Source organism: Mangifera indica, unplaced genomic scaffold (assembly GCF_011075055.1).
Source record: "Mangifera indica cultivar Alphonso unplaced genomic scaffold, CATAS_Mindica_2.1 Un_0105, whole genome shotgun sequence".
In the NCBI taxonomy this organism is placed as follows: domain Eukaryota; kingdom Viridiplantae; phylum Streptophyta; class Magnoliopsida; order Sapindales; family Anacardiaceae; genus Mangifera; species Mangifera indica.
The window spans coordinates 43,003-70,685 of record NW_025401197.1 but is presented as its reverse complement, the minus strand read 5'-3'; the positions used below and the strand labels follow the sequence as shown (position 1 = coordinate 70,685).

Sequence of the window (27,683 nt, the reverse complement as noted above, 5' to 3'; positions counted from 1 at the left end):
TAAATTCCAAAATACATGAAGATCTCTTCTTTTTTCATCTTCTGAACCATGATATTGCAGGTACAATTCTGTAACCAATACATTGCATTGACTATAAGGGAAAAGTATTCAACATATGTACTTTCCCATTTCAGATTAATGTAGTAACTAAAAGACAGAAGGCATTTCAGAGTAAAATTTAGAAGATGATTACATAGCTTCCGCAAAAATTACAGAACTCTCAAAATGCTTTTCACCAACCACATATCGAGAGAGTTCACATCTTACAAGCATCACTGTCCCCACATACTTTACCCTGCAAAATTGGTTTTAATTCAACAGAATATCTTCTTGTCAAATCCATGAAAAGGGATTGAGGAAATATAAAGGTTAATTTGCTGAATAATGGAAAAATGGAAATTTACTAGATGCAGTATGCCGGGTCCCTACCTTGCTCTTCCTGCGTCCTTCCAAAATCTCTTCTAAGGGAGGTCGACCTAAAACCAAGATTGGACATTGCATTTAATAATTGAAAGAATTTTATTGAAGCATCAGATTTCAAAGGCATGGAAGCTACTAGAATTTTCTTTCAGAATTTTTCATTTACTAACTTAGAGGAAATACAAGAGGGCCAAACTGATTTTTTTTTTCTTGCAACTCATAAAGGACAAAAATGTAGTTTGGAATTCCTTCAGTTGTATGAACTTACCAGTAATCTGAAGACGATATTTAGCCCAAACACCATAAACAGCATCAGCTATTGTAGCAATCTGCGAATAAAATGCCTTCTAATTAACATAGGAAAAAGAAAGGACAAACAGGGTTTTTTTTTTTTTTTAAATATACATATATTGTCATGAGAAATGTGGGGGCTTACAGGTTCATATTTAGTTATTGCATAAACCCATCCAAGACCAACCTGTTCATATAATCTTCTAAATGCCTGCACAATGTTACTTTTATGAAATGTTAGCCATCAAAGGACTTTAGAGAACAACCTGCACTCCTCAGTAACAAAAGAACAGAGATTTATTCAGAAAGGAGGCTTACTTCCACATCTGTAACTACAGTTCCATCAGAAAGAATTGCATGAATTCTTCCCATAACCTTAATAAAAGAAAAAAACAAGCTTGATTACATAATGTCTGTAGACTCTGTACAATTGATATTTAACTTTTCTAGTATTTTTAACTTCAATCACATACAGTTTTGTAGTCTAGGCCTCGATTTTCCTCAGGAGAGTATTCATCTGAGCCTATGTCAACAAACTTTATAGTCCCATATTGCTTGTTCCTCTCTCTCAGCATGTTAACCTGACAAAAATGCAATAGCCATAAACAAATCATGAAAACAACATAAGCTAAGACAATTAGGGATTGAAATAATAGAAAAAGTGGAAGCCATTACACCTCACGCATGCACAGAGGGCAGTCTCCATCATAAAGCATTTTGATCTTCCAATTCTCAGGCTCGGGCGATTCTTCTTTTTGTTGTTCTTTATTGGCCGTTAAAGGATCCGCAGTTGTCCCCTGGATGGCACGAATCTGATTTAGGGTTCCTACAAATACAAACACACGAAAAATTGAATCAGTGCAATACATAACGAAAAATACACCAAAATTTCACGAATTCTTAGCAAAATTCGAAGCAAAAGAGATGGTCACCAGCTTGGCGATAGGATTGTGGTGTAAATGAAGGATAGTGATGTAATCTGAGATTAAGATGGTGAGTCGTTGAAGAAAGAAATGGGCTTCTTTCTCTTGCAATACAAGCAAGGGCTTGAGCTCCTTTCAAAGCCATTCTTGTTCTGTGGATACAATAATCTGTTCATTCAAGTGTTACCTATGGGGACAGATTCTGTTCTAAACTGCTCTATCTACGTGGCAATCCAGTCTTCACAAAAAAAAAAAAAAATAATAAATTTTAAAAGAGTAAAAAAAGGTTTTCGAACAAGGTTTGGGCAAATGACAGTTTACACCCATTTAATTCTTATACTATCCCCTTCCTCCAACAAAGACTGTACTTCTGGTTTAAAAAAAAAAAAACCTTAAAAGATCATTTAAAAAAAGGCCAAAGGACTATTTCCCACCCAAAGTATGCGTTCCCCCAAGTTTCCCCCTATTAACTTTGAAAAAACTATTTACCCACCTGTGACCGGTTAAAATTAACCGTTTCAAGGATAAAATAATCATTTTATCTGTATTATTTAAAATAAATTTAAATTTTATTTTATTTTTCCCTCTAAACCCTAAAAACTAACAATTTCTCCCAACCTAAGCTTTAAAAAATTGCATTTCCCCCCCTAGGGTTTTCAATTTTCTAAGTTAGTTCTTCGGCACCGTTTCTTCCTTTCAGGCGACTCCTCTTCCTCTCCGACGCGGCCTCCTTTCGACGATTGTCCTGCGAATTGTCGTCGACGACTGTGCCTAGCATAATCGCAGGAAGGAGGTTGCGCCGCAGAGGAACAGGAGTTGTCTGGAGGTCGCAGGAGAGAAAGAAACTGCATCAAAAAACTAACTCTGAAAAATTGAAAACCCTAAGAGGGAAAACATTGTTTTTTAAAATTAGGTTAAGAAAAATTATTAGCTTTTAAAATTTTAGGTGGGAAAATGAGATAAATTTTCCAGAAGTTAAGGTTCCGTTAAATTTAACACCTTATAGGTGGGTAAATGGTATTTTCAAAATTAATGAGAGAAAACTTGAGAAAAGCGCATACTTTGGGTGGGAAATAGTCCTTTGGCCTTAAAAAAATTATCTTTCCAAAGATTTAACATAACCCATAAAATTTTGAAGATTATAATTTTAGACTTACAGGTTTTAAAACCTGCAAGTCAATCCCCATATGTTAGAGTTTCATTTTATTCTTTGAAAAGAAACCTCTATCCACAGGAATTGCTACCCACTTAAATATTCTTTTTCTTTCAATGATAATAAGATAATTTTATAAAAAAATAAAAAATAACTGTAATATGGTAATTCTTAGAGTATGTGATGGTATAATTACATTTTAGGTGAAGATTATAATTCAAAAATTTTTAAAGATAAGAATTAATTTCTTAAATAAGATAATAATATTTAAACATATCAAAATTGTCACATTTTTCAATAGAGAAATAGAATTTTGTTTTTGTCAATTAAGTAGATTAAATTTCGATTAAACTTTTAGAACCTTTTATTAAATATATTGAATAAATATAGTTAACATTGTTTGTTTTTTTTTTTTTTGGTTGTTTTATTTTGAAAGTAGAGTAATTAATTGAAATCCTTAGTAAAAAATAGTAAAAGTTTAGTCATTTTAATATGAAATTCAAAAAATTAAGTCCATTAAAAGTCCATTCCCTTCCATAGAAAAAAAAAAGTTTAGTACATGTGGGTGTTGGTTTCCTTTTCTCAGACCTTTGGTGTAAAATGGGATTTTTCTGAAAAGAAAAAACTGGGCACTAAGAAAATTTATTAAAATATGGGGGCCACCGGCCGCCATGAAACTCCGGTATTTAACCTTGCTACCCAGGCCGGTTGGGAAATTTGTACTTTCACTCGGAACTTGAATACTTCTTGTGCTGTGTGAATCGGCGTGTCGTGTTGTGATTATGGCGTTCTTATCTAACAAGAGCTCAATAGCTGCGGCCTTACGATCTCATTTCCAGGTCTGTTTAAGTGTTTTTTTTTTTTTGTTAAATGGATCTTGTTTGATTTGTTGTAGCTAAGATTCGTTTTGCACTGAACTGTTAATCAGAAGACGGAAGATCCGGTTTCTCTGTCGCGTCGTAGGTTGCACGTTGAACCAGGGGCTCGTGAGAAAGCCGTGAGATACTCTTCAATTTTGATTTTAATTTATCTTCATTAGGTTGTCTATTTTACACTTTCTGTAGCTGCTTGACGATTAAACTGATTTTTGTGGGTAAAAATTAGGTGAATAGTAGATAGATTCGTATTTATTAGAAAGTTGAGAATTTGCTTTAGTTTTCATGTCTGGATCTTGTTTTGGAATCCCAAGAAGGATGGATTTTTACGCTTTTATTTTTATGTAATTGAAGTAGTTTGAAGTTCTGAAGATGGGTACTGTATTTCCTAGTTAATTTGTTTATACTAGGGTTATTTATATGTCATTTGATTTTGAGTTGGATACCTTGCAGCTGCTGGCGGAAGACCCAATTCTCAAGAAATACAAATCGAATAAAGATGGTGCTCGACGGGTGAAAAGACTTGGGGATGTTCTCACAATTGTTGTTGCAGCAGGTATGCTTGGTGTCTGTTGTATGTCATGGATGAAATGGTTTATGAGTGTAGTTTAGTAAGATAGCATGAATAGTTTCACAACAACCAAGTATATGTCTCTATAATGTGGTTTAATATATTTTTGAATATGGACCGTGTAATGTGTATAACCATTTGTTCTGATTTTGGGGATATGGTTGACATTAGGTGTCTATAAATCTACAGCGTAGAAATAAACAATATTGGGTTATTGAATGGTAAAACAGATTTTAGATTCATTTTCTAATATGTATATAAATTTGAAAGACTTTGATCTTGGATATGTAACACTTTATTTTCGTTTTTTCATGATAGTGCTATTCTTGGATAGTTTAGACCTTGTAATCCTAGGCACTGCTACTAAGTTAATCCTGGGCAATAGAACTTTTTTTGCTTTGTGGAGTTTAATTACATTAGTTTGGTTTGAATAATAGGATATCCAGATAACTAATATACTGACTTTGTGAATAATAAAAGGTTTTGTAATTACAATGTCTACAGTATAATAGATGCTTCCGAGCTTATGTTGCTGAATGTGCTGAAATTGCTGATAATGCCTCTTGAAGTCCATCTTTCTAACCTTGATGAACAGGGGAAAGTTTGGCAATTATATACTCTGATATCTTCTTGGTATTATGTCATTTGTCTGTGTAGAGTTCTTACTCCATACTTCATTGACTCCTAGTTGTCATCTTCTCTGATGCAAAGTGTCTTCTCTAAAACTCTGCAAAGTTGTTTATACTATTTCTCTAGAAAATCTATTTTAGGAATTGATGACCTCAAATTCAAAATAAATTCAAGTCAAATTCTTTTGTTCTTATTTCCCCCCAAAAAGAAGGTAGCTATAAAATCAACCAAGTCAATGGTTTTGGAATTTTGTTGCAGCAGAGGAGATTCTTATTTTGTTACAGTTGGAAAATAGTCTCCACTACAGATTGTAAACTAATGGCTCTGCAGCCCAAGTTGGCTGAAGACAGAAAATATTCCAGTTATTTGTATTTGAGATCTTGGTTGCTTGCAAAGCCTACTAACACATGCATATGTGCATTCATATTCTATGTGATTGATTTCCTGTCTTGAATTAACCCACATCTTATTCTAACTAGAACCTGCTGTAATGCCCATACCATTATTTTGCCAATTCCTGTGCAAGAAAATGCTTTTTAGTGTTTCAGTTGCTTTTGTGTAATTTTGCCTGAAAATTGTATTTCCTCTTGAACTTGAGCTGCTCCGTGTCCTAAGAGCTGTCCAAAAGCAGTTATCTTTCTTCAATCAGATGGGTTATCTATTATTATAATTTTGGATCAATATGTTTTTTAAATAAGACAAGCTTGTTTGCGGGAGCTTTTGTCAACTGTTGTGTGTTTGTTTCAGGATGTTGCTATGAAATTTATGTCAGAGCAGTTATGCGAGAAGAAGCTCGGAAACAGACAGGGACTGGCAACTGAAATTTTGTGATAGTGTGTCTTTGCTGGAGTCGTTTTTTTTTTTTTTTTTTAATTTGGTTGACAACAATCATAGGCCACCTTTGATTTTGGCCTAATTGTTAAAATAAGTTGAACAAATATGTCATAAAAAGCTTGATGTTCTGCTAATCACATCTTGATTCCCACCTTTCATGAAAATAACTTATAATTTCAATTGATGTGTTCAAGCATTCTGCATTGAGGGCCTGGTGCATCTTGTCAAAATTGCCTGGATTTTAAATGTTTTGGGCCATAAATGGCACAAAGGAAGCCCTCTGTATATAATTTTGAATCAAGGTAAAAAAGCCCCATTCCTTCTTTAAATGATGACAAAATTGTCAATATTTGAATTTGTATTTAAATTTCGATATGATTATTCAGGTTGATTTCAGCTGCACCTGAGATAAGAATGTATCAACCACCATGAAAGTGAAACTATGACACTCAATTTTATTGAGAAAATGATCTAATTTATCTCATCAAAGGCCACACTATATTGTAAAATAATGTAACATTGAAAAAGAAACTTCAAATTCTGCATTGTAACAATAAAAATAACATGAAATAATAGAAAGAAAATTAGATGTTAAAGAGCCTTGAAAAGTCCTCAATGCAAAGCTAGTGACGCCTTCTCTGCCAGATCCTGGTTTGTGGATTCATTATCAACAGAGTCAGCATTTTAATGGAGGACAAAATTTATGAATTAAAACCCGTGGGAGTTCATTAACATCACTCTTCATTTATATTCTCTGCCTTTATAATAGCTACATTGCTGGCAGTTGAAGTCAACCACAAGCCTTTCAATATGGGCTCGTGTTTCATTTTAGTGGGTTCGGCACATTAATAGCGCACAGGCAAAGGCTTAACTTGAGTACTAAAAAATTTGAAAATTGAATAAGGACAGCTAAATTCCATTTGGCACAAAATATTTAGACTAAAATTTTGGCCGCCCAACATGAATAAATAAGTGCAATATTCACGACGGCTGCCGGTCCCCATTTCAACGTGCTCTTTTAGGCATTAAATTCAATAAATTTGGTCCAAGTCCAACCAATTGCTGGGTCTCTTTTGTAACTCACTAGACATTAAGAATTAGTTGGGGATTAATTTAAGACCCACTTCAGCTTTGGGGTTCAAAAGTTAGTCACAAAAACACTTGAATGAAAACGTTTTTAAAAGGTATTGATTCTGCTTTAGTCCCACTCTAATCGAATATTTAATATCGTCCTCCATCTGTCAACATTGATTTTCTCCTTTTTTTTTAATTTTACTTGAAAACTCTTCTTCTTTTATTCAGTAATCTTTGTTGAAAATCAAAATTAAAGTATCATTTTGGATTGAGAAGAGCAAAAAGAAAAAGGAGGAAGTTAGCCGGAGGTTTTTTATTTTAAAAAAAATTGAAAAGAGTTGTTGGATGGATCGTGCACGCATTCTATCTGTCAGACAGATTTTTTTTAAATAAAAAATTTCATATAATAAAAAATAAGTAATGACAAAATTATATTCAAAAGGCCAAACGACTATATTCCACCCAAACTAATATGTTCCACCCAAAGTATATTGAATTTTTAAAGTTTCCCTATTAACTATGAAAATATTGTTTATCTACCCATGATCGGTTAAATTTAACAGAATCTTAACTCCTAAAAATTTAATCTCATTTCCCCCCTAAAAGTTTTAAAACTAACATTTCTTCCATAAGTCAAGTTTGAAAAGATCATATTTTCCCCCCTAGGGTTTAGTTTCCAAACCCCTTCACTTTCTCCAGCGCCATTGCCGGCAGTCCTCCCTCTCAACAGTTTCTTTTCCACCGACAACCCTCCTCAACTCCATCCCAACCTATTCGACGTCGTCTCGTCTTCGTCATTTGGGAAGACGATCGTCTTCCCAGATGAAGACGAGTCATTTCGTCTTCGTTTGAGAAAATGATCGTCTTCTTAGACGATGAAGACGAGATTGATTGATCTTGTCTTTGTCATCTGGAAAGATGATTTCTCTTCTCAGACGAAAATGAGACGACATCAGATGGGTTAGAGTGAAGTTGAGGCAGGCCGTCGGTGGAAGAAAAACAGTCGGGAGGGAGAGACGGTCGACGATGGCGCCGGAGAAAGTGAAGGGTTTTGGAAACTAAACCCTAGGGGGGGAGATGTGATCTTTTCAAACTTGGCTTATGGGAGAAAAGTTAGTTTTTTAAATTTGGGGGTGGGGAATGAAATCATATTTAAGTTTATTTTTAATATTAAATATAAAATGATGATTTTACCTTTATTACCATTAATTTTAACTACTCATGGGTGGGTAAACGGTATTTTTATAGTTAATGGGAGAAACTTTGAAAATTCTAGGTGGAACATAGTCGTTTGGCTAATTCAAAATAAAGAACTGTATTACCAAACCCAAGCCATCCCATCCAAAGCTTTACATTAACTTGCTACGGTAATTTTAACGCGACTTTAGGGATTTCAATTCCCTCTAACCCTAATAAAGAATAATTTTTTTAATAAAAACAGGGAAAATGATTAGAATGAGAATGGAAAAAATTTCTTACAATAGGAGACAGGTCGAAGACGAAGATACATGTATTCTCTCGCTGCCCCACCCTGCGTCAGTTCTCGTCTCCTTATATTAATATATTTATTTAAAATACTAACATGTAGTTTTAGATTATTTATATTTTTTTAATTTATTTAGGTTTTTATTGTATATATCAAAATGGTTAATGCATTATATTTATAACATTTGAAATAATGAAATTGTTTTACTTTTACTTAATTTTGTTATTTAATATATTTATGTTGTATTTAAAGAGTATAAGGAGAATATTTTTCTTTGCAGGTACAAAGAAGAAATTTTTCTCTATAGAGACGAGGAAGAGATAGGGATAGGGTTTTTCTTCAAAAGAAGGGGATAAAGAATCATTTTCATCTCTATAACATAAACAAATTAGAAATGGAGATTGATATCCTCTACAGAAACAAAGATAGAGATTGAGATCTCCTCCTTGTCTTTCCTTGTTGTTATCCCTAATACTAACAATCTACATTATTAATCTCTAATTATAATTACATTCAAAAGGTGAAATTAAAATTGGATTTGAGTTTATTTTAAATTTATAATATTTAATTTGATTTTAAGTTTTTTTAATTAATATATAATATTATCATTAAAAAATAAAGTCATTAATAAAATAAATTATAGAGCATATTAGGATAAAACTCAGATGCGAAAAAAAACAGCAATATGTCCGAATCTGTGACTCGTTTCAACTATTTTGGTGAAAAGATATTAATCTACTCCAACAAGTAGGCAACTGACACGTTTCATTGTGGGGCAGCATGGTAATTTCAAACAGCTTAAATGTACCAAAATGTCCCTGGTTGAGACAGCTAGGCGCTTGTGATTGGCCATAGTTTAATTCAACACTGACCACTTCCGGGGCTTCGAAAAACAAAATTTGAAGAGGAGAGTTGTATTGATAAGACGCAGTTGCGCTCCTTCTTATCAGAACATAGTTTTAAAGTGTCTGCGTGTTCATATTTGTTGTCTCGTTAAAAGAGAGAATTTTGTGAGGAAGAAGGAAGATCTGAGATGGCAAGTTTTGGAGGAACAACCCAGAAGTGCAAGGCTTGTGAGAAGACTGTGTATTTGGTTGATCAGCTTACTGCTGATAACAAAGTCTATCACAAGGCTTGTTTTAGATGCCACCACTGTAAGAGTACGCTCAAGGTGATTCAAACTAACTCTCACTCTCTTATAAACTCACATATGGTTTTACATTCGAGGCATTTGAATTTGATGTTGGTTTTGTTTTCTTTCCTTTTGTTTGATCATGTTTACTTATCAGAAAAAAAATATATGTATATCATGTTTTTGTTTCGTTGTTCAGTGTTGGAAGTTTGGATTTTTATATTTATAGATGATGATAATCATGAGTTGAATCCGATGATGATTCACATGGAAATTAAGGCTTGGTTAAACTACGATCTTCTCGTGTTTAAGTGTACAATTACATATATGGTTTGCTTGCTTCAATGGCTTAGATTGAGTAATTTTGATGTGGCCCGCACCTTTGTCGAGATCCTTGGGATATTTCAAATTTTGTGTCCTCTTGGTTGATGATAGACCAATTAAATTAGTCAGAAAATCCTTGACACATTTTCAATTATAAGAGGATTTGATACTCGTTTAATGGTCCTTTTTTATTATATAAATTTAATATATACCTTTTGAACAGCCCTGTGCTTTTTGGCTCAATTGTAGGGCGATGCATATCATATTTCTGCATAAATGATTATGCAAATCAGTTATTTTGTTCTACTTTCTCAAATGTTTCAACACTTCCATTGGATGATAACCATAGGAATAAGTAAACATAGGAGGCGTTTTCACTGTTAAGAATTTGGATTCATTTGTTGACAGGAAATTTTTGAAATTTCCTGAGAATCATGTAAGTTCAGAGTATGGATAGAAATGTAAACAATTTGAGGACTTAAATAAATTCCAAAATTGAATTAGTTCTATCTGCTTTTAATTATTTTGAGCCTTGAGGGAGTGAGGTAGGAGGAAGAGACAAAAGGTAAGAACAAGATATCATGGCTTCCATACAGATAATAATGAGGTACTCACAGGGACTTACAGTAAATTTTTGCAAAATGGTGTTGCTTTTTCAAACTTGAAGGTTTGAGTGTTATTTAACTAGATATTTTAATATTGAGAAGTTTGTGGGAGTTTCATAAACCGAAGGGCTAATGTGTGAATATTCTATAGATGGTATCAATTTTCCCTATTCACCTTCACTTCTCATCTTCTTCTACAACAATGCAGCTGTTCAATTATTCCTCCTTTGAGGGCGTTTTGTATTGCAAGCCTCACTTTGATCAGCTGTTTAAGATGACTGGAAGCTTGGATAAGAGTTTTGAAGGTGCTTAATTGTTACTGATTTTATTGTTTGGGATATTCACCTAATCTATTATCTGCGTGTTTAAGATTATTTACAGGTTTCTTTCTTCCTGTTCTAGGGACTCCAAAAACTAATAGGGTTGAAAGATCTGCTGATCAGGTACCCAGAGAATTCAGTTTTCTGATTCTGCTTTTTTGTTCTTATAAGTTTTATTGGAACTTTGTGTTAATTTTAGTCTATGCCCTGTTAATTAAAATCTATTATGGCCATTGTATGTTGTTCTCGTGGTGAGTGGAAATTTTCAGGTAACAAATAGCAGAGTCTCCAGTATGTTTGCTGGAACTCAGGAGAAATGTTTTGCTTGTAAGAAGACTGTTTACCCAATTGAAAAGGTAAGAGTAGCAACTGTTATAAGAGCCATAGGTAACTTTGTTTGAGCAGTTCACTTTCGTAGTTGATTTTATAATTGGTGTATAAGATACATCCTATTTCCTTTGTATCTTCAGAATGGACTTTTATTTTCTGGACTATTTATATATATTAATTTAAATTTTGTAAGAATATTGTCCTCTCTTAGATTTATGCAAGTAAATTTAGTTATGCTCTCTTGAAATGCATGAACAGAATCACTTAATCTTTCATAAAGAGGATCACTTCTGATTTGAAATTTCTCTGTTAAATTAAATGATTTTGTTATATACTAGTTATTAAAGATTTTGTTTTCACTGCGTTACATACCCGATTACTGCATATTATAGGTGGCAGTCGATGGCATATCATACCACAAAGCCTGTTTCAGGTGTACCCATGGTGGCTGTGTGATTAGTCCTTCAAATTATGTCGCACATGAGCATCGGCTTTATTGTAGGCATCACCACAATCAACTCTTCAAGCAGAAGGGTAACTTCAGCCAACTTGACAACCATGAACAGGTTAAAGGGGTGACTGAGAACGCAACAGCCTAGTGATACTGTGAAATTTTCTTGTTTTAATGTGAGAATCTGTATTTGGTTGGATAGTGAGTTTCCAAGCAAGAGTCGGGTTCAACTGTTTAAGCGTACAAGAACAGCTATGCTATTTTATTTTTTTAAATATATTTATATATGTCATATGTCATTGCAAACAAATGTTTGGTAGAGGAGTTTTGTTTTTTTACTGCAATTTTGTGTGGTGAGCTCAGAATTGACAAATGTTTAAAGGAGTTGGTTGTTCAGTTTTTAACATGAATAATGTGGATAGCCATAACATGGTTTCTGTGTGCTTAAATGTTTCAAGCATGATCTGGTTATTATTATTATTATTTTTTTTTTAAAATAGAGTCATCTTTGTTCATTGTTAGCCATATTTTTCATCCTTGGTGCCTTTCTTACAGTTAAGATGCTGCTTGCCTTTCTCACTTTTCTTTTATCTCCTTCAGTTAGTAGTTGTATTGTGTGTCAAGATTCTTAGTTGTCCATATCTTTCTGAAAGCATCAACAGTCCTTTCATTTATATCAACTAAAAAAATTTCATCTGCTACGGCATATTTTGCACATGCTTGAGAGCCAAGCCCAATGTAAGTCAGCTCAGAAGGCCAAAATTTTGTGGGTCGACCTGATCATACCTACAGTAGCCGTGGAGTTATATGTCGAAATGTTTGGACATCATTGTATGGAACTTGTTGATCAATCCATTTATAAAGATATATGCATACACTTTTTAAGTATATAAATAATATGTTATTATACAATTAAATAATTTTGAATAAAAAAAAATATAACACCCAATTATATATCGAAAAGTGTTATCACATAACAATTCTCTTTTCTATTGATGAATCAAGATGTTACATATTGTTTAATGGTTTGTATTGATTGATAAAGTTTTAATCAGGGTAGCTTTGAGTGACAAAGATTGAGATTGTTTAAATATGAGAATATGAGTTTGAAATCTATTCATAATATATTGGAATTGAACTTTTGATTTTTCAAATATAATTATTATAAAATTGATTATTAGAGTCAAATTTTATTACCCGATCCAAATAAGGATTTCTTATTTTACACAAAAAAAAAAAAAATATTGACCGCCAAGTAAGTCAGTCTATCATAGCAAATAATAATGTTTTGTCCAAGAATAGATTTATATTTACAAAAAAAAAAAAGTGTGAAAATGGAATTTTTCTTTTTCCAGAGAGTTAGATATATTTTGCTCTGTTGAAATTCTAATCATAGTAGTATTGCATGCTTTAACAGTAAATTAGGTTTCTCATTGACGTCAATTCTATCAACTAACCAAAGTTTGTCTGTCCAGACCAACCACCCAAATTATTATATTAACTGTAAATCTCATACAATCATTCCCAATTTACCTCTCACTCAAGAACCTAACTTTGATCATTATCCTTCTAATTTCTTACCAACCTAATCAGAATCAGATTACTGCTTATAGAAAATTTTCAAAAGTCTTGAGTGTCCTTTCACCTTTTCACACAAATTCTAATCTTGGAAGTTTCAGTATTTATTGCATTGGACTAATGTAATTTAATATTCGGGATCACTTCTTGTTCATGGTAAGATTATCGATCTATGGAGAAAGAAAATGTTCACGGGCCTGTTGCTTGTAACTGGGTATGAGCCAGATTCAATTGTGGGCAATGAAATTGAGAGATGCCCATGTAACTTGACAATGTTAATGGAAGCTTCAAGCTTAGCTTATTCTTGCATAATTCATCAAGAATGTCAATCATTAAGTCACCAATTTCTTTAGGGTTCATGAGTGCTGAGCCTGGTTCATTGTATGGAATAGTCAAATATGTAAGACCAATAAATCATTCTCATTAAGCTCTTAAGCCATCTCAAAAGTTTGATGTAGAGATACAAGAGCAATAATAAGTCAGAAAGATTCAAGCTTTCAAAGAAGGAAGGTGTTCCTTTCTGCAATGATTATTGGTAGCTAACAATCCCTTCAAACTTTGAATGCAAGCAAATGCAAGTTGCGTAAGGTCATTGTTCAAATCAGTCAAAATATCACTCCTTGGAGTGCTTTGAAAGCTGAGCCTACATTGACAGCAAATCCATTTTGGTGAAAATAATCCGGATAAGTTTTTTGTGGTCAGAAAATTGGACGTAGCCCTCTGGACTTTAAAGTTCTAGGCACCCATTATCACCCACCCTTGTTTGAAAGCTTAAATTCTCAGGCATTTATTGGGGAAGTTCAGGTCCTGCCATGTGAGAAGATTGGGTGCAGAAATGTCAATCAGCTACAGTTGATGCCAACATCCTTATTTCATTGCACTATCATTCATTCATTCATTAGTATTGTTACACATCTAGTGGTTGTTAGGAATAGAGACAAATTTTATATCATGCTATAAAGATTTGGTATATAATGGCCAAAATTCGATGGCCCACTTGTAAAGTGTAACTGTTTGCCCATCTATGGATTCTTGGGTTCACATATTCTTAGTTTTGGTTATAAAGGAGTATTGTTGAAACTTAATATAGGTATTATGATCTGATTCGCCCTGTCTAGGTATTTAAGCTCTTTTTTTTCAGCGAGCAAATTGACCTGAAAATTCGTTGTTTCGACTAAAATTTCAGCTGCCTTTGAAGTTTAAACCCTTTTTGTTTCTTGGTTATTTTTAGCAGCTTGTACTGCTCGATTCTTCTGCTCTTTCTCTATTTCTTGTAGGTTTGTTCCTTATATGTGTACATAATTTTGTAAGTTCAGAATACAGTTGGTTGCAATCATCCATTCTATGTATTGAAGCCATATTTGTATCTTAATTAAGGGAATAAATATAATCTCCAATCTTCGATTATGCCTTAAACTATGTTTATTCCCTCTACTAAACAATTAATAATTGAGGTTAACAAATAATCAGTTCAGGATTCTTCAGCTGAAGTGGAACTACTGTGAAATGAATTGTTTTATAGTTGACTTCTCATGACATGGCCTACTTAGGCTAGCAGGGACTGATGCTTAAGGGTGAAAGAAGTGTAAACAGAATACTTCCAGGGCAGAACGGGACCGTTACTTCAGATCGAACTGATTATATTAGATAAGTAAAATTTTAGAGTTAATAATTGGTTCTATAATTTTTATATCAACTTTTATATCAAGTAAATTAAGATTTTAATATAAAAAATCACTGTCTGGGACTCTTATTGATGAAACTCTCTCTATTGCCATCTAAATTACCTATCATGGGCTCTTTGAATCTTGTTCAAACAGGAAATCGATTAACAAAATTAAAATTAAATTTGGGTTGGTTCCAATCTAGCAGGTGAAAGTTCCAGGGACATCATCATTTTATTCTGCTTAATTTTCCATAATCAATTAATTATAATAGTTGGAACCAAGTAAAAATCTTTCCAGTCTTGCAAAGCAATGATTAGAATTCCCGTTCCTTGTATAGTGGTGGCCAGGTGGCCCATCTGTCCTTGGCATGAACATACCAGATCTATGTTTATATGCCTGAAACAAAATCTGACCCACTTTTGATTATGTTCTTAGGCCATAATGCTAAAATATCTTGTTTATTTTACGCATGAGAAATCAGTAATACAGTCGCAGGGTATTATTGGTCAAAATAGTGGTGTTTGGAGCCTGAGAAAATGATCATTTCTTTCTTTTACTTGGTTTGAGAACCTCTTAATTGTTGCCAAGATTGGATTTATCAAGCACATAGCATAACTAGAGTATAATAACAACCAAAATCATAAATTTGTTTTTGGAGAAACTCCAACTACATAAACACAAGAGCACTTGATGATTACATACTTTGGATATCGATCACTATTTTCTGTACAAGTATTACGCATTACTCAGATTCCGCACTCGATGAATTTTTTTGCTTCCTTGGCAAAGTACCCACTTGTTGTTTTGTGACTTTAACAGGTTTAACAAGGCTGGATTTGTGTGGTGTTGGAGTTTCTGGCTCTTCAACAGCCTCTTACTCAGTTTTAGGAAGACAGAATCCATTAGCTTCCAGCTTCGGAGATGCTTTGTAATGAGGGTTGCCATGTTCTTGATTTGGCTGCAGCTGTGTTGGTTGATGATGTTGTTCTTGGTCGGTTTCTTTCATATTTCTTCACCTGAACAGATAGAATTAGTCATTTAGTTAGAAAAACAAGTTTCAACTGCAGAACTAGATCATCTAATGTAGAGATGGAGTAAGAATAATAATTGTTTGAAGGAATTCACCTGATGATCTTTGTCAAGTTCGGATCTTTTTGGCTTCTCATGTACCCTCTCTGGCTTTTCAGGTAATTCTGGCTTGTTCTTGTGCATCTTTGCATGCTTCTTTGCCCACAGCCCTTTCATAACATCTAAACCCACAAATAGGCATCTCAAATCAAACTCAACTACATCAAAACAAAAACAAAATAAAAATCTACCCACAAACCTTGAGTAGAGATGAGTCTGTAAACTTGTCCAAGAGCGAGAGTATCAGTTGGACGAAGAAGCTTAATCCTTGTCAACCGAACAGAATTCCCATTGTTGCTATTGTTGGTTGTGGGGGCGACGGTGGCGGTGGCGATGGCAGTGGCGCTGGTGTTGTTGGGACATCCATCAGTATTACTATTTGCTGGGCACAAGGTGGTGGAGATGAGAAGAGCTACATAGTGACCAGGGTTCATCCTCATAATCTCACCAGCATTCACAGGCCAATACAATTTATCAACTTTCCCACATGGATGTTGTATCACAAGCGTTGCTGTATCAATGGCCTGACAGTTCCCCATTTCCAGTCTTCCTTCTTCTACCTTAACACTCAAACTGGTAGAAGAAGAAGAAGAAGAAGAAAGAATATATCGAAATGAGCGAGAGAAAGAGAAAGAGAGAGAAAGCTGATGTATGCAACAGTCTCTTTATAGCCACCCACCAGCTTTCAAATGGGTTATAAATATGCTTTCAAAGTGACGAGAGGGTGATATAGGAAGTTAATCGAGATATGAAATGACGTGGTGAGCTGTGATTGGTTGTCCTAACTTACGTTACAGAATACGGACCCAAACCTCCATCAGCCGTTACTCGCCGTTAGATTTCCCAATTCAGTTTAATTCTTCGACTGTTTGTAAACTGTTGTTTTGCCAACGATGCTTTACCCTACTCGCACTCATTATGATGTGAAACACAAGCACACAACATTAATCAATTTCGTTTTCATTGGTATGAAGTTAGAATTTATAAAAGAGGAAAAGACGGTAACAATATCGATGTCCCTATTTGGGTGGCACGCTCTTGGGAGAGCGTGAGGGGAGTGGGAGAGGGGATGAGGTGGGCCAGGCTGAGCAAAGAGACGTTTCGTGGTGGCCACCGAACCGAACCCAACGATGCATGAAATTTTGTGAGGTGAAAGAAACGCCACAAACAACACGTAATAAGTGGATGTCGCGTGTGAGACATCTCTTTTTTTTATGTTTTTAATGGCGCATCCAATCTTCCCTTTTTTTTCCATTTCAAAATACTTTATTTCACTCCAGATACCATTTAAGTATACATAATCTTAAATCTTTAGGGTTTGGATGATTTAATTTCGGCCAACTGACTATTTTCCACCCAAGGTTTGGTGGCAAACCTAATTTTCCACCCATTAATTATAAAAAATTTAAATATTCATCTTTTTATTAAATTTCACTGTTATTATCAAAGATAAAAACAATTATTTAATAAAAATATTTTAAAAAATTATAAATTCATCATATTTCCTCCTCAATTTAAAAATTAATAATTTTCCTCTATCTTCCCCTAAAAAAAGACTATTTCCCCCATAGAGTTTGCACTTTTCTTTTGCTACTTCTTTGGCGTCCGGAGCTGATCAACCTCCATTCTCCTATCTCTCGGACGAGGACAAATCATCAACCAACAATTCATCAATGAAATTCCTGTACCAAACCTTATTGATCCTTATTGACAAATCATCGATTGACCTTGTCAACCAACAATTCACCCTTGTCCAAGATATGGGAGGGAGGAGGTTGGTCAGTTTCAGTCATCGGAGAAGTGGCAAAAGAGAAAATGCAAACCCTATGAGGAAAATAGTCATTTTCAAACTTTGGTTGAGGGGAAGGTGAGGGAAAATTGTTAGTTTTTAAATTTAAGAGGACAGTGTGATACATTTATAATTTTTTCAAATATTTTTATTAAATAACAATTTTACTCTTGACAATAACAGTGAAATTTAACATATGGATAGGTATTTTGATTTTTGATAATTAACAAATAAAAAATTGAGTTTACACCAAACCTTAGGTGGGAAAAGTCATTTGGCTTTTAATTTCGAGAATATATTTGGTTCAATGTAATATGTTATTTATTAGTTAGATAATATATAAGATAATTGGATTATACCTTATATTCAACTAAAATAATAATAATAAACTTTCATTCTCATTGTTTTACCTTAGTTATATGATTATTAAGATAAAAATGTTCTTATTTGAAATTAAAATTACCCTTTCATTACCCAGCACCACTTAGAGATTTATAGAGATTACTATCACGTTACCATCAGAACCTACACCATCCCCCCTTGTCGACATCACTATCACTATTCATAGCACCCCAACATAAAATATCCTTTAGTAATTTATCTTATCAAATTTGTCACATTTGTTATCATGTCATATCAAGTCGAGAAGAAGGTTGTGAGGGTTTTGGCTAGCAAACTTGCATTGTATAGACCTTATAGCAATCGCCTTGAACGCATGCACTTGCTTCAACACTCAAGCATAGTTGAACTCTTTATTTACTCTCCAGTTTTTTATTTTCTCTCCATGCCTGAATACCAAACCTTTGATTTGTTACAATTTCCCTTAGATCTTCACACATTTGACTAAATTTTAAAGGCATGTAAGTAACTTTATTTATTTTTTTTTTTTGTAAAAGGCAAAAAATGACAGGTAAATAAAATAATTTAGGGCATGAGAATGAGAGGGATTCTTCACTTCTTATCTACACTATTGACTTATCTCTTGTGCTTTTAACCATTATCATTGTTGACATATGGGGACCATCAACAAGGTTCCATGCTTGGTTGCCAAAACTGGGAACAATCAATTCATAATTTTTCATCCAGATCAAGTGCCCTGTCTTTCAATCTCATCACTCACAATTCATATTTATATATATATGGTCCCTCTAATTTTTTTCCCTACACCAAAGCATAAATAAGTAATATATATAAACCCACAAAAAATTATACAAAAGTAACCCTTTTTCACTTTTTGGGTTCCTTTTTTTTAGTTGAAAGGGTTGAGATTTCTCAATCACTTAGAGCCCAGACACATGCCATGTATTAATATTCATGACAGCTTTGACCCATTAATTACTTCATCGACGGCCTGAATCATGATTATACCATCCTCATATCATATTATTCTCTTTTTATTCCCTAAGTTTTAACATTTTATTATTGTTAATTACAATCAGAACCATCTGCTTTATCTATGATGAAGCCAAGCACATGCCCAATCAGAACCATCTACTATTTCCATTGATTCAAAAACAAGCCCGGTAATCTTTCAAGGTCATGCAACTTTTGACTCTTTTTTCAAATCCTTTTTAATATGAGTCTACTTGAGACCTGTGACAATTGAAGATTGCATATATTAAAAGGGGTTCCTTTTCCCACTAAGAAAACCCTAATTTGAGTGGCCAAATCCCAGAAAGCAAATTATAGAGAAGTCTGTGCAAGCCATGTGAAGAAGAAAACATAGTTAGTGTTATGATAGCTTCCCACCTCAAATGGGTTCATTTTCTTTGGTGCAATATACGAATTAAAAGTGGGGACTCTATGGATTAACTATTATATGAAAGATCTGAACATCTTATGTACAAATTGTACATACTTAGGTGCAAAATATGAACGTGAAAAGTCTTAACTTTTTTCCATTTTTTACGCTTTGATTTAATTTATAGAACTAGTGGGTATCATTGAACTTCTCTTCCTTTTCTTGGAATAAAGTGGGTGGGGACGATACTGGGATGTCCCATTTTCACTGCATTTGCCATTAATGAATTCAAAATACCCACCAAACAACATCTTGAGTATTTTTAGGTTTCTTGGGTGGAAATGGGTTTTGTTTCTTTCAGCTTTTGTGTACCAATTCTACCTGACAAATACCAAAAAATGAGGTTTGAGAGTTCAACAGAATTCCAATTTTTGTCATCTTATTTCTCTCAGGGCAACAAGCAGGTAGATGAAGAAGTAAAAAATTAAGAGAGTGCTGTGTTAGTTAAATAAGGGTCTCAAGTATGCGACAATTTTTATTCAGTTGGAACGACAACAATCTGGTTGTTGAGATCTTTGTAAGACCAAAATCGCATAATGGTTTTCAGATTCTAAGCAATCTCTGAGTCTGAGCAGTTGTTGCCAACTATGTATAAAGTGAGTGATATTACATCATCTATGTTTATTTTTATTATCCAATGGGTCCTGGAAGGGACTTTACTACGAAATGGAGCATCCGAGCATCTCTACGTAAAGCTGCTTTTTGCAGACGTCGTGCCCAGCTATTCTTTTCTTTTTTCCAGCAACACAGAAGCAATCACTAAAACGAACCGCAAAATTTGACACCAGGGGGTCAAGAATAACTTCTTTGCCATTTAATATATATTTGTCCTTATTACCTTTTTAGTAGATTTGCAGAGGGTTTTCTCCTGTAAATAAATTATTTTGTTTATGATAGTCATCCCAAAATTAGTGAGAATTAAATAGTGTAATTGTCAAAGAGGTATTTACAAAGTGCAAAGGGGTCTCTTATGTGTCAAAAACAGTGATGTTCAAACACGAGACTATGAGTTCAAAATTCACTTCAATATATCAGGATCAAAAAGGAGAATGTGCATATTAAAGGCCTCAAGAGTGTTTGCCTTTGATTTAACTATACAAGGGCACGTATAAAATGATGTTACTGGAAGATTTTTAGGTTCAAGTTTTAAGGAAAATAGTTTTGTAACATTTCTCTTGTAAGTTCTAAAGTGGGACAACCGTGTCCTAACTTTGATGACAATTCCACTTCTGTGCCCTCGGATTTCTAAACATAATGCTTGTTTCAAACTTCAAAGGGCTTCTGCTGGATTTAAAGCTTTTCATTTCTAAAAAGTTCTTGAAATTTTCATAATGTAAACCTGATGAAGAATTCTGGTATACCTCCACAGTATTTGAGGCCCATGAAATTTTCATAATGTAAACCTGAAGAGGAATTCTAGCATGCCTCCAAAGTATCTGAGGCTCATGAAATGATAAATGTGCATATGCTGGAATTGAATCTATAAAAGCAAATATAGAAACCAATCGAACCAAAAAAGCACAACTGCTTCATTGTTAACTCAATTCCTCGTCCTGCAGTGGATTTACAGAGAAAGAACAATTCAACAAATGTTCTGGGACATCTATAGAGAAGCAAACTATCCTTTACTTCTATATAGCGTGTGATTAGATTTCACAGGAAACAACATAATGATATTTAATAATTCCACACAGAGATTTAGAAACTTTCAGGATTTGCTAAGACCAACTTAGAACTTAGTGCTGTCTCCATCACACAGATGGGAAATATTTGTTTAAATTAAAAGGCAGGGAATAGAATTCTTCACTCCTAGAATCGCCCTTGAAGGATCGAAACTTGTCCCACCAATGTTTTCCCCTGTCTTTCCTGATTGCAACTTCCTTTTTATGAAGTGTGTTATCCAGGAAAAATGCTACGATACCCGCAACAAATGGTTCCGATGAGAAAGGAACATTTACAATGTCGTTGAACTGCCAAATAAGAGAATGAGGATTACATCAATAAAGCACAAACCAGCAATGCAAAAAATTTGATTAAAGGCTCAATTAAGATCAAGGGATTGATAAACTTTATGCATACCCATCTTGCATTTGTGTGCACTGGACCATAACCATTAGTGGCGGTGTACTCGTTGAAGTACTGTGGCACAGACAAACCAATGAATATAGAGAAGCCTAGTATGAACTTTGTTCGAAAGCTATTGAGGTTGCAGAACTGAAGGAAGCTAAGGCCTCCAGCACCTGCAATCGCATAACGGAACGAAATTTTTGCTCATGAGACCACTAAATAAGACGAGATTTACAGAGCTCTTGTTAATCATACATACCCACGTAAGCAAAGAACAGGCAATACAAAGCTGCAACAATGGGGCCTGGTATTGAAGCAAATATTGCTCCAAATTTCCCTACAAGATAACGATAAATGAACCGATCAAATGAACAAAATACTTTAAAAGAATGGCCAATGATATTTCCAACCTTTGATAAAATCAGTATTTACTAAATCAACTTACCAAGAACAGAGAAGAAAATCATGAAGCCAGCAGATATTTGGACAACCCTTCGGCTTCCAACTCTTGTTAAGGCCAAAAGACCAGCATTCTCTCTGCATGTAAACAATTTAGGTTAACATGAATCTAGATTTTCAGATTTATCAACATAGAATGTTTATCCGGTATAAAGGTAGGCCCGGCAATAACTTACACAGATACTGAAGTTCCATTCACAGTCCCAAATAATCCTGACAACAAAATGCCGACTCCCTAAAGAAGAAACAAAATATTAATTCATTAATAATAAGAATGTAATTGTCACCTTAACTATAAGACCATCAAGCAGTTACAAGGAGAAAGCTGCCCACTCCAGGAATTATGCATTTAAATTTCTATCATATACTTAACATGATTTCAGCCACAGCTTATCAGTTTTGATTTACATTTTTCAGTCATGTTTCCTTTTGTCTAATCAACCAATGTGGTGTTAAAAGAGGCAGCTAGAATCAGAGAATCAATTTTTTTTTTTAAGTTTAATGATGTGTTCCAAAAGGACAGGAAAATATGAAGAGGAAATATTAACTTGCATGCAAGAGCCTCAACAATGATACAGTTATGAAATAAATCACCTGAAAAAAATAAACTATCCCTATAAACCAGGACCAAACCAGCCCTTAAATGAATGTATTGTTCACCTCAAAAAACAAGTAGAAGAGACAAGCCTTTTCAATTACCTGCCAACCCACACCACGGCTGAGAACTGAAGGTGGCAATGGAGTTGCACTCGCATATCTTGCCACCACAATGAAAGCACCAGTGGACTGTTTAAATCATTGGATGTATATAAGAATGAGTATACTTCTATAAACAAAATAACATTTTATTAATTTATCCCACAAAAAATCAATCAAGCAAGCTAAAATGCATGTTCAGAATGCAATATAGACAACCAAAAGAATAATAATTAATGAAGCCTATAGGATAAAAAATTATGAAAAATTTTGTTTCAATCATTTTCCTATAGATTCTATGTTACCTTAATCCGCAGAAATGAGCTTTTCCAAATTATTAACAACAAATCTGTTTTACTAGTCAACTAGGTTTAGCGGCCGAAATAAAAACTAGGGCCGAAAGAAAGAATGCCAATAACAGCATAAACAAAGGCATTAAGTATAAAGCATTTTAATCCTCAATCTAGAAGCAAATAAGAAAAAGGGGAAGAGCACAGCAAAAAGACAAACGAGCAAACAAACCTCTACAAGAGCAACAAATGAGGCCATCATCATGGCAAAGGCTTCACCAGCATCAAATGAAGGTGCACCCCATTGGAAGGGATATGGAACTCTTATCCTGAAAAATCATAATAACAGTAAGGAATCAAGAAATAATAAGTCACACTCAATCCACATCACATTCTGATACTGCACACAAAGGCTTGTTAAAAAATTTATTTCCAGAAGTACAAATTATACTCTAGGTTACAAATTTAACAAGATGTACATGGTATAGAACAATTAAAGGGCAGTGATTACTGCCAATACTTGCAATAGAAAATACTCAACAGTTCATAATTCCGTGAAGGGTATGTGAACCTATTACATTAAAACCCTCCTCTAATTTGCACTGAATCAGCCAATTCAAACAAATCATCTAAGCTGAATATTTTCAAATAGACCATTTAACGCCAGTATTGTTATATCGTGTCAAAATCTAAGTAACTCAAGCGCATAATTTGACTGATTCCATTCACTTAAGATGTCAAAGTGCTGAGTTATTGGCTCTGACATCAATTAACAAAATAAGTTTGGCAATTAGGCATTGACAGCATTAATTATTCAATAACAAATTGCCAGAGATTAATAGTTACACCATGGATAGTTTTACAATATAAGCACAACCAATTACACATGAATACATCATGATGCAAGTAAAGAAATGTTGAAGCAACCAACTGCTTAACATATATAGGACAATTTACCAGGGAGCAGCTTCTATAAGTCCTGCACGATCAGTTCGACAGCTTAATTGGGTCTTAGGTCCAACATGATTGTAGGCCCCACCCACTGTGAGTAGAAGGGCATAGATCCACACAATCACCACAGAAAAAATTACAGCAAAACGATCAAAGACATTTTTTCCTCGGCCTATGATATGTGGCAAATACTGCAAAACAAGAACAAAATTAGTTAAAGAGATAGAATCACAAAAAGAAAAAGTACATAAGGTGGCCCAGACTAAGGTGAAGACCTAGAGGTGGAAATTGCAGTGGGAACCCTATTACCATGACACATAATTCAATTTCAACAAGAAACTTCATGTAACAGGTTGTTGGACATACCTGAGAAATAAATACTATAAGGAGAAGCTGAGGCAGTCCAATCTCCACGCATTTGGCAACCTAAACAAAATATAGAAACAACAGCCATTCCAGGTTAGATAATTTTATGAGTATTTGAGTATGGATGGGCAGATGATGTGCATCCTTGATAAAGCAAATGGGTAAAACAAGACTTACCCCCGGAAAACCAAACTCATACAGCCCAAAACCCACTAGAGAAACTAAAGGAACAGCTGAAAGTGGACTTAGAAACCTGAATATAGAAAGCCTAATTAGCAACACATTCAAAATTTTAACAAGAAAAACACCCATAGCAGAATATCAAAACAAATAATTAGAATCACCAACAAGAAAATAAAAACATCTTTAAGTTATCTATTCTTGTTTTAATTTATTAGCATCAATTTGAATTCTCAACTAACCTTGTAACATTACGCCAAAGCCCACTGAAGCCTAGTACAATCTGAAGAGTTGATGCAACAATGAGAGAACCCTGGATTGCCCTCATTGTTCTCTTAAATTTCTGAAAAACATCAGAGCAAGTCACGTTTACAATCTAAAAGGCAATAACTTCAACGAGAACAATGTGGTGTTAGAATGCTTAATATATCTTCCCGTTTATATATCTACTTCATTTTCTTTCTAATTGGTTCTTTAATATGAACTTCTGATTGAAACTATCCCATAATTAGGTTGAAGAGATAATGTTATTCCCCAACAGAATGTTAGCCAACAAGAAATTTGGAGGCATAAATTGCAGACATTAATACTTCTATACTACGCATATTTCATGTAGGCCAACATCTATGCAATACTGACAAACAGTTTATCATTGCAAACAAGCACCATTAATAAACAGTAACTGGTTGAGATGGTAAAACCTCAATAGGGTCAGCAGTGTCACTGAATCGACCAGCAAGGATGATTGAAATTGTTGTAGGGACAAAAGTGTAAGACCCTCCCATAACAGCTGGTAGTCGAGTCCCAAACAATGATTGCAGTAACGTGTTCAAACCAGCAACAAAGAGCAAAGTCTGAATAACATCAGCCTTCTCCTCCTACAAGAACAGAAATGTGCATTAATCATGATATATCTTGAGATCAAAGGACTCTTTTGTCTCATTCTAAATTAATTGTCCTCAGGCCTTACATTTCCACCTCCCATCTGGGGTACAAGCGCAGTAGGAATGAGAACTGTCGTCCCCAGCATCACAAGGTAATGTTGAAAACCAAGAAGAATAGCCTCAGCTGCATCAGAAATGCAACACAATTTCAATAAGCTGAGCACAGGTTATTTAATAAATTACAAACATTTTAAGATAATTAATTCCAGTAAGATATTGTAATTATAAGTTAACTTTAATTTCCCTGAACTACAACTTAATCAAAATAATAACCGAAAAAAATTCTGGGAAGTAATATTCTTTTTAAATTTTTGAAAGTTAGAATCCAAAAAGTGAGAAGAAAAATGAGGTTTATTTTGACAAATACAATATTAACTTTTTGAAAAAGAGATGCATACCAAAAGTAGAGAAGACTCAAAAGGAGGAAAGCTACTTTCAGCTAAAAGAACAACATAGAGAAAGAACATATCCTAAACAAATTAGCGTTACCAAAAACTTTACTACCTAGAATCTACTCAAATGGATCCAGAATAATCTTACTCAGAAACCAAAACAAACTCTCCCAATTAAAAAAAAAAAATCAAACACATACTCAAAACCTCAAAAAAGTAGAATCTATAATCCAAGTGAACAGAACATAAAAAAATAGAGAAAAGTACTTACGCCATGGTGGAGGACTAGTAATGCAATAAGAAATGTTGGGAAGTTGATCCTTAGGAGGATGTGGTTGTGGCTCTTCGGCTTTTGCTGCTCCGCCACCGCCTGCCATGATCTTCCTTCTCCACCCCTCTAAAACTACAAAAAACAAAGACCCAGAACAGCTAAGAAGAGGAAACAAAACACAAATCTGAGCAAAACCCAGATCCTGAATGTTGAAGCAGGTAGCAAAAGAATGACAAGAAAACGAAGAAAACACAACAACCCACATATACAGCTGTACCCAGAAAAACGGCGAAGGAGAGAATAATGGAGTCAGAGTAGTAAGAAAATAAAAGTGTAGCGTGCCCTTGCACAGACGAGGCTAGAGAGGTTTATAGATATAGTCATATACAAATACAGCTACTGAGAGAATTAAAAAAAATAGAGTCAGTTAAGTGAAACTAGAAATTGATTAGAAAGTAAGTTTGAAGGGAAGCAAGTAGAAGTATCTTTTCAAGTTTTCAACAATCTTTCAAAGCAAAAATAAGTGAAATTGCAATAAAAGTCAAGACTCTGAATAAATCATCATGCCGCACAACAAAAAAATGTTTCATTTTAAAACAGAGAGAAGAACTAAACAAAAGATTATAAATAAAGTAAAATAAAATATGTTTTCTGTGGAACGAAAATACATAAATAAAATAAGTGTTTTGTTTTTTTTATTCCTTTTATTACGTTCTTAACGCCAAGAAACATTTGTTTTTAGGCCAAAGGACATTCCTCCCCCCACCAAACCCAAAACCCCCTTACCCCTGCATATCCAGCCTCTGTCTCCTAAAACTTAAAAATTAATCATTTTTCTTAATTTAAATTTTAAAAAATAGTATTTTTTTATAAGATTTTCAATTTTTTAAATTTAATTTTTTTAGGATTTTTAGGTAACATCTCTCCCTCTCTAATACATCTTTTTTCTGATATTATACATCGTCAATAAAAATAACTTGTCTTTATCTTTGATAAAAAATCTTTGTCAAAAACAACAACGACACTGCACAACCTTATAAGGAGGACGATCAGAAGGAAGAAGTGTTAGAGAGGAAGATAAGTTGTCGGGAGATCGCCAGATAAATCTCTTTATCATCAAAAAAATTAAATTTGAAAATTTGAAAATTCTAAAAAGAAAATGTTTGGTTTAGAAAAAATTGTTAATTTTTAAAAATAAAAAAAATTATTTTTATTTTTAATATTAAATATAAAATAATAATTTTATTTATAAAATTAATTGATTTAATTACTTACATATAGATAAATAATATTTTTAATGTTAGTTAAAGAAAAAAATAATATATTTTGGGTAATAGTAAGTACATTGGCCTTGTTTTTATATTTTGTTTTGGCTCATCATGCTATCCATGCAAGCGAAAAATCACTGTAGAAAGAGAGAACCAGAGTGAGTGAGCGGAGGAGAGAAGAAAAATATATGATATCGAACAAGCCAAAAATTGAGTCTTTTAAGGACAAAAACCACGTCGTGTCAGTTTATAGACAAGTGAAGGAGTTTTCATACTGGGAAAATGACGGAATTGGGGTTGAGAAGATTGGGTAATTTGGGGAAGGGGGGAAAAGATCACGTGTTAAGCGAAATATTGAAAAGATTAGGAAAAAACAAAAAAAGGACAGCCGACAAATTCTCTTATTATCCCAAATAA

General features: G+C 33.9%; 5 protein-coding genes across 8 annotated transcripts; 2 read left to right on the top strand and 3 right to left on the bottom strand.

Moving 5' to 3' along the window:
• Positions 1–1,826, bottom strand: LOC123207799 (uncharacterized protein At5g50100, chloroplastic-like). The gene is made up of 8 exons (XM_044625274.1): positions 1,644–1,826; positions 1,389–1,537; positions 1,185–1,292; positions 1,030–1,086; positions 857–922; positions 689–749; positions 430–476; positions 1–295 (listed from the first exon to the last, which is right to left on the bottom strand). The coding sequence occupies exons 1-8, from the start codon at positions 1,777–1,779 to the stop codon at positions 257–259; spliced, it is 663 nt and encodes a 220-aa protein (XP_044481209.1). The 5' UTR covers positions 1,780–1,826; the 3' UTR covers positions 1–256.
• A 1,640-nt stretch (positions 1,827–3,466) lies between these two features.
• LOC123207792 (succinate dehydrogenase subunit 7B, mitochondrial-like) lies at positions 3,467–5,877 on the top strand. The gene is made up of 4 exons (XM_044625268.1): positions 3,467–3,626; positions 3,716–3,784; positions 4,116–4,218; positions 5,611–5,877. The coding sequence occupies exons 1-4, from the start codon at positions 3,570–3,572 to the stop codon at positions 5,682–5,684; spliced, it is 303 nt and encodes a 100-aa protein (XP_044481203.1). The 5' UTR covers positions 3,467–3,569; the 3' UTR covers positions 5,685–5,877.
• Positions 5,878–9,149: 3,272 nt separating this feature from the next.
• LOC123207791 (LIM domain-containing protein WLIM1-like) lies at positions 9,150–11,729 on the top strand. 2 transcript variants are annotated; one of them, XM_044625266.1, is made up of 5 exons: positions 9,154–9,428; positions 10,527–10,623; positions 10,721–10,761; positions 10,908–10,994; positions 11,361–11,729. In XM_044625266.1, the coding sequence occupies exons 1-5, from the start codon at positions 9,291–9,293 to the stop codon at positions 11,565–11,567; spliced, it is 570 nt and encodes a 189-aa protein (XP_044481201.1). In that variant the 5' UTR covers positions 9,154–9,290; the 3' UTR covers positions 11,568–11,729. The 2 variants fall into 2 exon arrangements, with proteins under 2 accessions (XP_044481202.1, XP_044481201.1); XM_044625267.1 differs by lacking the exon at positions 10,908–10,994 and having other exon boundaries at positions 9,150–9,428.
• A 3,556-nt stretch (positions 11,730–15,285) lies between these two features.
• On the bottom strand, positions 15,286–16,481 carry LOC123207795. The gene is made up of 3 exons (XM_044625271.1): positions 15,992–16,481; positions 15,790–15,914; positions 15,286–15,680 (listed from the first exon to the last, which is right to left on the bottom strand). The coding sequence occupies exons 1-3, from the start codon at positions 16,329–16,331 to the stop codon at positions 15,567–15,569; spliced, it is 579 nt and encodes a 192-aa protein (XP_044481206.1). The 5' UTR covers positions 16,332–16,481; the 3' UTR covers positions 15,286–15,566.
• A 4,408-nt stretch (positions 16,482–20,889) lies between these two features.
• Positions 20,890–26,635, bottom strand: LOC123207805 (nucleobase-ascorbate transporter 6). Of its 3 annotated transcripts, none has more exons than XM_044625284.1 (15): positions 26,258–26,635; positions 25,999–26,130; positions 25,362–25,459; positions 25,093–25,269; positions 24,634–24,734; positions 24,389–24,464; positions 24,212–24,271; positions 23,852–24,036; positions 23,127–23,223; positions 22,608–22,694; positions 22,085–22,143; positions 21,895–21,986; positions 21,709–21,786; positions 21,462–21,622; positions 20,890–21,352 (listed from the first exon to the last, which is right to left on the bottom strand). In XM_044625284.1, the coding sequence occupies exons 2-15, from the start codon at positions 26,102–26,104 to the stop codon at positions 21,134–21,136; spliced, it is 1,596 nt and encodes a 531-aa protein (XP_044481219.1). In that variant the 5' UTR covers positions 26,105–26,130; positions 26,258–26,635; the 3' UTR covers positions 20,890–21,133. The 3 variants fall into 3 exon arrangements, with proteins under 3 accessions (XP_044481219.1, XP_044481217.1, XP_044481218.1); XM_044625282.1 differs by having other exon boundaries at positions 26,262–26,635; XM_044625283.1 differs by having other exon boundaries at positions 26,276–26,635.
• Between the last annotated feature and the right edge of the window lie 1,048 nt (positions 26,636–27,683).